Genomic DNA, 13,470 nt, shown 5'->3' with positions numbered 1-13,470 from the left:
CAATTGGATTGCCGGGTATTGAGGTTGGCCCTGGAACACTTTCACCCATAGTGCATGGTAAGCTGGCGTGTGTATGTGATCAAATATCACTGGTCTGTTATGCCAACAAGAAGTGGGGAGCCACTCCTGCTCCCTTTGTCAGTGTGCGATCCAACTACAATCCTGCTTTTTGGGTCGTGAGCCTAGTCTTAAGAGCTCAGCATCTAGCTGGAGTAAGTACATTGCAGCAGACATCCTCCTTCATCTCATAGTTCATCTTCACAAGTAGAAGATCCACTCTAAGGTAGCTCAGGTCATTTTCTGGAGTTGGGGAGCCATAAGGCAATAGACCTGTTTGCCTCTCTGGTCAGTGGCCAGCCATCAGGTCCCAGGTTTCTGCTCCAGGAGAGAGGCCATTTTCATTATGGAAGTTTAACATTCTCCTTTTTCTGGACGCAGATTTCTGAATGTGTTTCCTTCATTTCTCCTGTGTAGTTCAAAAGATCCAACAGGGAAAACAAAGGCACTGATTACCCTTTACTAGCCCATCAAATCATAATTAATCAGACATCATAGCAATGGGCAGAGGCAGGATTACGCAGTGTTGCAGGAGGGAGTTCATTTCACAGTTGGTCAAATATTGCATCCGAGCTCAGTGATGTCCTGATAATTGAAAGATGATGGCTGTTCGATCAGGCCGTCCTGTCCCATCCCCAGCAGGAAATTCATCGATTAGTTTCCAAAGAGCACCCACTAATACAGCTTGTAACACAAATCAGAAAAAGTTTGTTTGGTTGCCATGGCTCTAGGTGTGATTGTGCTGCTTGTATGTTTTCTTTGCAGGCCCCTCTGGAGAAGCCATCCAGATCCACCACCAGACCAGACAGCATATGGCAGAGCTTCAGGGAAGCAGTATGCGAGATCCCACACACTCTTCCGCAGAACTACTGGAGCTGGCCTACCATGAAGCGACTGGCAGGTGGGCACAGATGATGCCACTGGCAAATAATTCATGACCAGCTAACCTCATGTTCTGGTGTATCAGGAGCTAGAAACATGCAGCAGAGACCCAGCATGTCTGCAATTCTTGTTCAGTTGTTCCTTTCTGCGTAGTGCCATTTATCCAAATTTGTTACAAAGGCAGTTTACATCCTCCAGATATCTTAAAGCACTTCACATCCAATTAATTACTTTTTGAAGTGTAGTTACTGTTGTAATTTAGGCAAACACAGCAGCCAATTTGCACACAGTAAGGTCCCACAAACAGCAAATTACATAAATCTGTTTTTGGTGATGTTGGTTAAAGGAGGAATGTTGGCCACGACACCAGGAGAACGCCCCTGCTCTTCTCTGAATAGTGCGGACAGGCCCTCTGTTTAATATCTCATTTGAAAGACTCCTGCAGTATTACACTGGAGTGCTGTCAGTCTAGATTATATGCTGCAATCCTGGAGTGTAATCCCTAAAGTTTACAAAGGGAGATATCAGTATACCTAACTATTCCAGCTTCAACCCAGGTTCCACTGGAGCAGATTACAAATGATCCAGCTCCAGAAAAGTCCGCTTCATGGTCAGCCTGCATTGTTTTAAGTTAGTTGTGAATGAGAGTGTGCAGAAAATCTCAAATGCTCTTGTTTACAAAGGGCATGTATCACCTCCTGTCACTGATTTTTGTCTGCTGATTAACCCTGTATGAGCAGCCTCCATTTTTCGGGGGCAGGCAGATGAGATTTGTTGCCGTTTGCAGAGTTGCATATCTGGTGATGTAACAATCCATTTTTCCCATTTGTAATAACATTGGAGTACAACTTCATGATGTCACAGCCAGAGAACACTCTAAGATAAGAATATAAGAAGTAAGAGCAGGAGTCGGCCATACGGCCCCTCAAGCCTGATCCGCCATTCAATAATAATAATAATAGCTGACCTTCGACCTCAACTCCACGTTCCTGCCCGATCCCCATATCCCTTGATTCCCTTAGTGTCCAAAAATCTATTGAATATACTCAAAGATTGAGCATCCACAGCCTTCTGGGGTAGAGAATTCCAAACATTCACAACCCTCTGAAGAAATTTCTTCTCATCTCAGTCCTAAAAAAGCTGATCCCTATTCCTGAGACTATGCCCCTTAGTTCTAGACTCCCCAGCCAGGGGAAACATCCTCTCAGCCTCTACCCTGTCAAGCCCTCTCAGAATCTTATGTTTCAATAAGATTCACCTCTCGAGCATGGCACCGTGGTATAGGAAGTCGTTCAAGTGGGGGTGTAAAAAGGAAGGTAGTTGTAGTGGGGGATAGACACTGTTCTCTGCAGCCAGGAGCATGAGTCCCAAAGGCTATGTTGCCTACCCGGTGCCAGGGTTAAGGACATCTCCTCCAGGCTGGATAAGAACTTGGAGTGAGAGGGGGAGGATTCAGTTGTCATGGTCCACTTAGGTACCAACGACATAGGTAGGCCTAAGAAAGAGGTTCTGCTGGGCTAGTTTGAGCAGCTAGGGACTAAATTAAAAAGCAGAACCGCAAAAATAATAATCTCCGGATTATTACCTGGGCCACGAGCAAATTGGCACAGGGTAAATCAGATCAGAGAGATGAATGCGTGGCTCAAAGATTGGTGTGAGAGAAGTGGGTTTCAATTCATGGGGCACTGGCACCATTACTGGGGAAAGAGAGAGCTGTTCCGTTGGATTGGACTACACCTGAACCATGCTGGGACCAGAGTTCTAGCGAATAGAATAACTAAGGAGGTAGATAGGGCTTTAAAGTAAATAAGGTTGGGGAGGATCCCAGTGGAGAGAAATCTAGAGTGCCAAAGAGAAAAGACCTGGAAGCAGTGCAGGAAAGTGGGATAAGGATAACCAGATTGTGTTAGGAACGGACAGAGTGCACTAACAAATAGGATCCGGGTAAGAAAAAATGGTAATAAGACAAATAGGGCCATAGTACAAAAAAAAATGTTAAGATTCTAAAAATGTTAAAAAGATAAATCTAAAGGCACTTTATCTGAATGCACGAAGCATTTGTAATAAGGTAGACGAATTAACAGCACAAATAGATGTAAACGGATAAGATATAATTGCAATTACGGAGACCTGGCTGCAGGGTGACCAGGGCAAGGAACTGAATATCCAAGGGTATTCGATAGTTAGGAAGGGCAGGCAAAAAGGAAAATGAGGTGGAGTGGCGTTGTTAGTAAAGGATGAAATCAGAGCAATAGTGAGAGAGGATATTGGCTCAGAAAATCAAGATGAAGAATCAGTCTGGGTGGAGTTAAGAAGCACCAAAGGGCAGAAAACACTGTTGGGAGTTGTCTATAGGCCTCCAAACAGTAGTGGTAATGTAGGGGACAGCATCGAACAAGAAATTAGAGATGCATGTAACAAGGGTACTACAGTAATCATGGGTGACTTTAATCTACATATAGACTGGCCAAACCAAATTAGCAATAATACGGTGGAGGATAAATTCCTGGAGTGTGTACGAGATGGTTTTTTAGACCAGTACGTTGAGGAGCCAACCAGGGAACAGGCTATTCTAGATTGGGTATTGTGCAATGAGAAGGGGTTATTTAATAATCTTGTTGTGCGGGGTCCTTCAGGGAAGAGTGACCATAACGTGGTAGAATTCTTCATTAAGATGGAAAGTGAAGTAGTCCAATCCGAAACTAGGGTCCTAAATCTAAACAAAGGAAACTACAAAGGTATGAGGAGTGAGTTGGCTATGATAGATTGGAGAGCTTCATTAAAAGGCATGACGGTGGATAGGCAATGGCTAACATTTAAGGAACAAATGCATGAATTGCAACAATTTCTGGTGCAAAAACACAAAAGGAAAAGCAGGCCAACCATGGCTAACAAAAGAAATTAAGGATAGTATTAGATCCAAAGAGTTATAGAGTCATAGAGTTATACAGCACGGATAGAGGCCCTTCGGCCCATCGTGTCCGCGCCGGCCATCAAGCCCTGTCTAATCTAATCCCATATTCCAGCATTTGGTCCGTAGCCTTGTATGCTATGGCATTTCAAGTGCTCATCCAAATGCTTCTTGAATGTTGTGAGGGTTCCTGCCTCCACAACCCTTTCAGGCAGTGAGTTCCAGACTCCAACCACCCTCTGGGTGAAAAAGTTCTTTCTCAAATCCCCTCTAAACCTCCTGCCTTTTACCTTGAATCTATGCCCCCTTGTTATAGAACCCTCAACGAAGGGAAAAAGCTCCTTAGTATCCATCCTATCTGTGCCCCTCATAATTTTGTACACCTCAATCATGTCCCCCCTCAGCCTCCTCTGCTCCAAGGAATGTAAGGAATCTTACAACACCAGGTTATAGTCCAACAAATTTATTTTAAAATCACAAGCTTTCGGAGATTATCCCCTTCGTCAGATGAATGAGTGAAAAGGTTCTCAAATCGCATATCTTATACTATGCTGGGACAGCATCACACCAAAGCTTACCCGAAGATCGTTCTCCAAGGCGGCCTTCGAGACACACGACAACGCAAAATCGTCGAGCAGAAGTTGATAGCCAAGTTCCGCACCCATGAGGACAGCCTCAACCGGGATCTTGGGTTCATGTCACGCTACACGTAACCCCACCAGCAAAAAGGGGGGAAAAAATTATGTTTTTTAATATTCTCTCTCTCTCTCTGTCTCTCTCTCTCTCTCTATCTCGTTGCCATTTTGAGTTTCTTTCTGCCTGTCTGTGTAATTGACACAATGTATATCCAGTGTACTGGGACATGCTGTTCTCCGTGACTGGCCTGTTTGAATAACAACGACACCTTTTGATTGGTGTGATGCTGTCCCAGCATAGTATAAGATATGCGATTTGAGAACCTTTTCACTCATTCATCTGACGAAGGGGATAATCTCCAAAAGCTTGTGATTTTAAAATAAATTTGTTGGACTATAACCTGGTGTTGTAAGATTCCTTACATTTGTCCACCCCAGTCCATCACCGGCATCTCCACATCATGCTCCAAGGAAAACAAACCCAATCTTCCCAGTCTCTCTTCATAGCTGAAGCGCTCCAGCCCTGGTAACATCCTGGTGAATCTCCTCTGCACCCTCTCCAAAGCGATCACATCCTTCCTGTAGTGTGGCGACCAGAACTGCACACAGTACTCCAGCTGTGGCCTAACCAGTGTTTTATACAGCTCCATCATAACCTCCTTGCTCTTATATTCTATGCCTCGGCTAATAAAGGCAAGTATCCCATATGCCTTCTTTACCACCTTATCTACCTGTTCCGCCGCCTTCAGGGATCTGTGAACTTGCACACCAAGATCCCTCTGACCCTCTGTCTTGCCGAGGGTCCTCCCATTCATTGTGTATTCCCTTGCCTTGTTAGTCCCTCCAAAGTGCATCACCTCGCACTTTTCCGGGTTAAATTCCATTTGCCACTGTTCCGCCCATCTGACCAACCCATCTATATCGTCCTGCAGACTGAGGCTATCCTCCTCGCTATTTACCACCCTACCAATTTTTGTATCATCAGCGAACTTACTGATCATACCTTTTACATTCATATCCAAGTCATTAATGTAGACCACAAACAGCAAGGGACCCAGCACCGATCCCTGTGGTACCCCACTGGCCACAGGCTTCCAGTCACAAAAACAACCTTCGACCATCACCCTCTGCCTTCTGCCACTAAGCCAGTTTTGTATCCAAAGTGCCAAGGCACCCTGGATTCCATGGGCTCGTACCTTCTTGACCAGTCTCCTGTGGGGGACTTTATCGAAGGCCTTACTGAAATCCATGTATACCACATCCACTGCGTTACCCTCATCCACACGCCTAGTCACCCCCTCAAAAAATTCAATCAAATTAGTCAGACATGATCTTCCCTTGACAAAGCCATGTTGACTATCCCTGATTAATCCTTGCTTCTCCAAGTGGAGACTAATTTTGTCCTTCAGAATTTTTTCCAATAATTTTCCTACCACTGATGTTAGGCTCACTGGCCTGTAGTTCCCCGGTTTTTCCCTACTCCCCTTCTTGAATAATGGTACTACATTAGCGGTTCTCCAGTCCTCTGGCACATCCCCTGTGGCCAGAGAGGTTCTGAATATATGTGTTAGAGCCCCCGCAATCTCGTCCTTTGCCTCACACAGTAGCCTGGGATACATTTCGTCCGGGCCTGGGGATTTATCCATTTTTAGGCCTGCTAAAACCGCCAATACCTCCTCCCGCTCGATGTTAATATGTTCGAGTATATCACAGTCCCCCTGCCGTATTTCTATGTCTACATCGTCCTTCTCCATAGTGAAAACAGATGCAAAAAATTCATTTAGAACCCCTCCTACATCTGCCGGCTCCACACACACATTGCCATTTTTGTCCCTAATGGGCCCTATTTTTTCCCTAGTTATCCTCTTACCCTTAATATACTTATAAAACATCTTAGGATTTTCCTTTATTTTGCTCGCCAGTGTTATTTCATGGCCCCTCCTTGATCTCCTAATTTCTTTTTTAAGTATCCCCCTGCACTTTTTGTACTCCTCTAGGGCTTCCTCCGTCTTTAGCCTTTTGTATCTGCCAAAAGCCCTCCTTTTTTTCCTAATCCATTCTCGTATATCCCCTGACATCCAAGGTTCCCTGGAGTTCTTGGAACCACCCTTGACCTTTACGGGAACATGTTGCCATTGTATGGTCTCAATCTCCCTTCTGAAAGACTCCCATTGCTCCGATGCGGATTTTCCTACAAGCAGCTGATCCCAGTCCATTTTGGCCAGATCCTGCCTTATCCTATTAAAATCGGCCTTCCCCCAATTTAGAACCTTTATTTCCGGCCCCTCCCTGTCCTTTTCCATGACCACCTTAAATCTCACTGAATTATGGTCACTGTCACCAAAGTGCTCACCTACTAGCACTTCTTCCACTTGGCCGGCCACATTCCCTAGAATTAGGTCCAGTACCGCCCCCTCTCTTGTAGGACTTTCTACATGCTGGCTCAAAAAGCTCTCCTGGATGCACGTTAAGAATTTTGTACCCTCTAAGCCTTTTACACTCTGAGTATCCCAGTTAATATTGGGGAAGTTGAAATCCCCCACTATTATTACCCTATTATTTGCACAATTTTCTGAGATTTGCCTACATATCTGTTCCTCTATCTCCCCCTGACTGTTTGGGGGCCTATAGTACACTCCCATCAAAGTGCTTGCCCCCTTTTTGTTTTTAAGCTCCACCCATATGGCCTCATTAGAGGAACCTGCTAATATATCATCCCTCCTTATGGCAGTAATTGATTCTTTAATTAATATTGCGACCCCCCCTCCTCTTATACCTCCCCCTCTGTCTCGCCTGAAGATTCTGTACCCCGGAATATTGAGCTGCCAGTCTTGCCCCTCCCTCAACCATGTCTCTGTGACAGCAACAATATCATACTCCCATGTGTTTATCATCACCTTCAGTTCATCCACCTTATTCGCAAGACTCCTTGCATTAAAATAGATGCCATCCAGCCTTGCCCTTACATATTTGCCCTGTCTTCCAAGCTGACTTGTTTTTTTCTATATATTTGGCTGCACATCACCCCCTATTGTAGCTCCACTCTGTATCCCATCCCCCTGCCAAGTTAGTTTAAACCCCCCCCCCCCCCCAACAGTGCTAGCAAACCTCCCCGCAAGGATATTTGTCCCGCTCTGGTTCAGGTGCAACCCGTCCGACTTGTACAAGTCCCACCTTCCCCAGAAGCAGGCCCAGTGATCCAGGAAACTGAAACCCTCCCTCCTGCACCAACTCTTTAGCCACGCATTCATCTGTTCTATCCTCCTATTTCTATACTCACTAGCCCGTAGCACTGGGAGTAATCCAGAGATTACAACCTTTGAGGTCCTGCTCTTTAATCTGCTACCTAGCTCCCTAAATTCTTGATGCAGGACCTCATCTCCCTTCCTACCTACGTCGTTGGTCCCAATGTGGACCACGACCTCTGCCTGCTCACCCTCCCCCTTGAGAATGCCCTGTAGCCGCTCAGTGACATCCATGACCCTGGCACCAGGGAGGCAACAAACCATCCTGGAGTCACGTTTACGGCCACAGAAACGCCTGTCTGTTCCCCTTACGATAGAATCCCCTACCACTATAGCTCTTCCACTCTTTTTCCTCCCAGCCTGTGCAGCAGAGCTACCCCTGGTGCCAGGAAGTTGGCTGCTGCTGCCTTCCCCTGATAAGTCATCCCCCTCAACAATATCCAAAGCGGTATATTTGTTTGAGAGGGGGACGGCCACAGGGGACCCCTGCACTGCCTGCCTGCTCCTCTTACTCTGCCTGGTGGTCACCCAATTACTTCCTGCCTGTACAACCTTTACCTGCGGTGTGACCATCTCACTAAACGTGCTATCCACGACGTTCTCAGCATCGCGAATGCTCCATAATGAATCCATCCGCAGCTCCAGTGCCGCAATGCGGTTTGTCAGTAGCTGCAGCTGGATACATTTCCCGCACACATGGTCGTCAGGGACACCGGAAGGGTCCCTGATTTCCCACATAGAGCAGGAAGAGCATAACACGGGGCTGGGCTGTCCTGACATGACTTATCCTTTAACTAATTAATTCAAATTAAATGAATCCCACCAATTTCACTTCAATTAAAAGGTATACTCAAGGGCCCTTGCTGAACAGCAGTCCCCCACGACACAACAGAGACCAGAGAATCCACAAACTCTAACCTTAGACAAATTCAGCAGGAAAATACTCAGCAGTCAATCACTTACCTCTTCCTTGGTGACGTCCCACTTGGATTACTTTTTGCTTCTTATTTATCTTAGGTCCAGGAGTTAAGTCCCTAAAAACAAAATATAAAATCGAACCTACCCTTTAAATTCCCTCTACCCCCCCCAAAAGGTTAGAGGAGGTGGGAGGGTGGGAGTCTAGTGTAGTGTCTCGGGTTTAGCAACCGCTCCCTGCCTTTGAAAAAGCCCGCAAAGCTCCTTACCCGCTGGGGAAAAAGACTCACGTAGGTGAGTTTAATTACTCACCTCAGGCCTCCGCTGCTCCCTTTATCGACTCGCCGCCGCTCCAACCAGGTCCGCTCCTCCTTCCCCGCTGCCGACCGCTCTGTGGGAGAGAGAAAGAAAGGCTCCTCCTCCGCCGCTGTCGACGCTGGTCTCAAAGGAATCATAAATTTGCCAGAAAAAGTAGTAAGCCTGAGGATTAGGAGCAGTTTAGAATTCAGCAAAAAAAGGACCAAGAGATTGATTTAAGAGGGGAAAAATAGAGTATGAGAGTAAACTTGCAAGGGACATAAAAGCGGACTGTAAAAGCTTCTACAAGTATGTAAAAAGAAAAAGATTAGTGAAGACAAATGTAGGTCCCTTACAGTCAGAAATGGGAGAATTTATAATGGGGAACAAGGAAATGGCAGAGCAATTAAACAAATACTTTGGTTCTGTCTTACGGAAGAGGACTTCCCAGAAATGCAAGGGAACCAAGGGACTAGTGAGAAGGAGGAATTAAAGGAAATTAGTATTAGTAAAAAAAGTGCTGGAGACATTAATGGGACTGAAAGCTGATAAATCCCCAGGGCCTGATAATCTGCATCCCAGAGTACTAAAAGTGGTAGCCATGGAAATAGTGGATGCATTAGTTGTCATCTTCCAAAATTCTATAGATTATGGAACAGTTCCTGCAGATTGGAGGGTGGCAAATGTAACCCCACTATTTAAAAAAGGAGGGAGAGAGAAAACAGAGAACTACAGACTGGTTAGGCTAACATCAGTAGTAAGGAAAATGCTAGAGTCTGTTATAAAGGATGTGATGACAGGACACTTAGAAAATATCAACAGGATTAGACAAAGTCAACATGAGAGGGAAATCATGTTTGACAAACCTACTGGAGTTTTTTGAGGATGTAACTGGTAGAATTGATAAGGGAGAACCAGTGGATGTGGTGTATTTTGATTTTCAGAAGGCCTTTGATAAAGTTCCATGTAAGAGGTTAGTGTGCAAAATTAAAGCACATGGGATTGCTGGTAATATACTGGCATGGATTGAAAATTGGTTAGCAAACATGAAACAGAGTAGGAATAAATGGGTCTTTTTCATGGTGGCAGGCAGTGACTAGTGGGGTACCGTAAGGATCAGTGCTTGGGCCCCAGCTATTCACAACAATATGGTTAAATCAATGATTTGGATGAGGGAACCAAATGTAATATTTCCAAGTTTGCTGACGACACAAAACTAGGTGGGGTTGTGAGGAGGATGCAAAGAGACTTCAAGGCGATTTGGACACGTTGAGTGAGTGGGCAAAAACATGGCCTTTGCAGTATAACATGGATAAATGTGAAGTTATCCACTTTGGAAGGAAAAACAGAAAGGCAGAGTATTATTTAAATGGTGATAGATTGGGAAATGTTGATATGCAAAGGAACCTGGGTGTCCTTGTACACCAGTCACTGAAAGCAAACATGCAGGTGCAGCAAGCAGTTAGGAAGGCAAATGGTATGTTGGCCTTCATTGCAAGAGGATTTGAGTACAGGAGCAAGGATGTCTTACTGCAGCTATACAGGGCCTTGGTGAGACCACATCTGGAGTATTGTGTGCCGTTTTGGTCTCCTTACCAAAGAGAGGATATACTTGCCATAGAGGGAGTGCAGCGAAGGTTCACCAGACTGATTGCTGGGACGGCAGGACTGTCGTATGAGGAGAGATTGGGTCGACTTGGCCTGTATTCACTCTAGTTTAGAAGAATGAGAAGGGATCTCATTGAAACATATAAAATTCTGACAGGGCTCGACAGACTGGATGGGGAGGATGTTTCCCCTGGTTGGGGGGGGTCCAGAACGAGGGGTCACAGTCTCAGGATACGGGGTAGGACATTTAGGACTGAGATGAGGAGAAATTTCTTCACTGAGGGTGGTGAACCTGTGGAATTCTCTACCACAGAAGGCTGTGGAGGCCAAGTCACTGAATATATTTAGGAAGGAGCTAGATAGATTTCTAGACACAAAAGGCATCAAGGGGTATGGGGAGAGAGCGGGAATATGCTATTGAAATAGAGGATCAGCCATGATCATATTGAATGGCGGAGCAGGCTCAAAGGTCCGAATGGCCTACTCCTGCTCCTGTTTTCTATGTTTCATTCTTCTAAACTCCAGAGTATAGGCCTATTTTACTCAATCTCTCCTCGTAGGACAACCCTCTCATTCCAGGAATCAATCTAGCGAGCCTTCATTGCACCGCCTCTGTGACAAGTATATCCTTCCTTAAGTAAGGAGACCAAAATTATACACAGTACTCCACGTGAGGTCTCTCCAAAGCGCTCTACAAATGCAGCAAGATTCCTTACTCTTGTACTACAACCCCCTTGCAATAAAGGCTAACATGCCATTTGCTTTCCTAATTGCTTGCTGTACCTGCATGCTAACTTTTTGTGTTTCTTGTACCAGGACACCCAAATCTCTCTGAACACCAAAATTTAATAGATTCTCACCATTTTAAAAATGTTCTATTTTTCTGTTCTTCCTACCAAAGTGAATAACCTCACATTTCCCCACATTATACTCCATCTGCCACCTTGTTGCCCACTCACTTAACCTGTCTATAGCCCTTTGCAGACTCTTTGTGACCTCCTCACAGCTTACTTTCCCACCTAGCTTTGTATCATCAGCAAACTTGAATACATTACACTCAGTCCCTTCATCTAAGTCATTAATATAGATTTGTAAATAGCTGAGGCCCAAGCACTGATCCTTGCAGCACTCCACTAGTTACAGCCTGCCAACCTGAAAATGACCCGTTTATTCCTACTCTTTGTTTTCTATCTGTTAACCAATCCTCTATCCATGCTAATATATTACCCCCAACCCCATGAGCCCTTATCTTGTGTAAAAACCTTTTATGTGACACCCTATCAAATGCCATTTGAAGATCCAAATATACAACATCCACTGGTTCCCCTTTATCTACCCTGCTAGTTACATCCCCAAAAACCTCCAATAGATTGGTCAAACACTGTTTCCCTTTCATAAAACTGTTTTGACTCTGCTTAATCATATAATGATTTTCTAAGTGCCCCATTACCATGTCCTTAATAATAGATTCCAGCATTTTCCCGACTACTGATGTCAGTCTAACTGGCCTGTAGTTCCCTGTTTTCTCTCTCCCTCCTTTCTTGAATAGCGGTGTTATATTTCCGACCTTCCGATCCACTGGGACCGTTCTAGAATCTAGGGAATTTTGGAAGATCAAAACCAATGCATCCACCATCTCTACAACCAGAGATGTCTTCCCCCCCCCCCCCCCCCCCCCAAATCTGTGTAGGACTAGTGAGCAGAAAACTGGTAACAAGTGGTGTTTGAGTGACACGGCAAGAATATTGATCTCTTCCCTCTACAACATTTGAGATTGTGGGTCAGTTTAAGACTCTGCTACCCCTTTTCCCAAGCTGTAGTCTTCAGGTCTCTGATTTATTTTACCGTGTAAGGTCATGGCAGCCCATTAATTCCAAAGTTGATTTAATTTTGAAGTGTAACTTTGACAGCTAAATAATATATCACCTCTCTCCTCCCTCCCTCTCCCCCCTCCACCTCACTGTGTACTGATGTTGGGGGAGGAGTAATTCCTGGTTTCTCCGTTCCCAGGTTACAGTGCAATCAATGTGATGTGTAACACCATGAGTCTCTGCTAGAAAACCAATGGTCATGTGCTGTCTGTCAGTTTTGTCCTTCACTTCTCCAGTGATTTATAATCACAACCTATCTTCTATCTGGCAAGGCTTTTTTTGATCTTGATTGAAATTAAGGAGTAGAAGTAAAATGATGTATATTTGGAAAACTTGATTGCACCATTGAATAGCATTGGTGAGTCCTTGTTGCTTAACGTAATGTGTTTCTGGTTTCTCCTACTCCCAGACGGAGCACTGCCAGGCAGGCTGCCGATAATTTATCTTTCCTGGGGTGTACGGGAGTGGATGAGTTTGCCACAAGTCCAGCCAGCAGCCACAGTGCAGGTAAGAATACACAGGGAGTGGACTTGTTTTCTTGTTATTCTATCTGTGTTCGTTCAAGAATTTGTTTCATAGAATTATACAGCACAGATGGAGGCCATTCGGCCCATCATGCCTGTGCCAACTCTTTGAAAGAGCTATCCACTTAGTCCCACTCCCCCGTTCTTTCCCCATAGCCAGTCAAATTTCTCCTTTTTATAGTAATGATCCAATTCCCTTTTGAAAGTTATGATGTGGAGATGCCGGTGATGGACTGGGGTGGACAAATGTAAGGAATCTTACAACACCAGGTTATAGTCCAACAGTTGGACTATAACCTGGTGTTGTAAGATCCCTTACTTTTGAAAGTTACTATTGAATCTGCTTCCACCACCCTTTCAGACAGTGCATTTCAGATCATAACAACTCGCTGCATTTAAAGAAAAAATGCTCCTCATCTTCCCTCCCTGTTTTTTTTGCCAATTATTTTAAAACTGGTTACCGACCCTCCTGCCAGTGGAAACAGTTTCTCCCTATCTGCTCTACCAAAACCCTCCATAATTTTG

At 44.9% G+C, this 13,470-nt stretch overlaps 1 protein-coding gene across 5 annotated transcripts in view; it reads left to right on the top strand.

The window, feature by feature from the left end:
* The window catches only part of depdc5 (DEP domain containing 5, GATOR1 subcomplex subunit), a 194,629-nt gene that overhangs the window by 63,252 nt on the left and 117,907 nt on the right, over positions 1–13,470 (top strand). For all 5 annotated transcript variants that reach the window (XM_068005515.1, XM_068005516.1, XM_068005514.1 and 2 more), the window contains exons 22-23: positions 823–958; positions 12,831–12,928. In XM_068005515.1, the coding sequence (XP_067861616.1) occupies positions 823–958; positions 12,831–12,928 (234 nt within the window). The remainder of the gene's footprint in view (positions 1–822; positions 959–12,830; positions 12,929–13,470) is intronic.

The sequence above is a fragment of the Heptranchias perlo genome, chromosome 25 (genome assembly GCF_035084215.1).
Source record: "Heptranchias perlo isolate sHepPer1 chromosome 25, sHepPer1.hap1, whole genome shotgun sequence".
Lineage (NCBI taxonomy): Eukaryota > Metazoa > Chordata > Chondrichthyes > Hexanchiformes > Hexanchidae > Heptranchias > Heptranchias perlo.
This window is presented reverse-complemented; position numbering and strand designations above follow the sequence as displayed.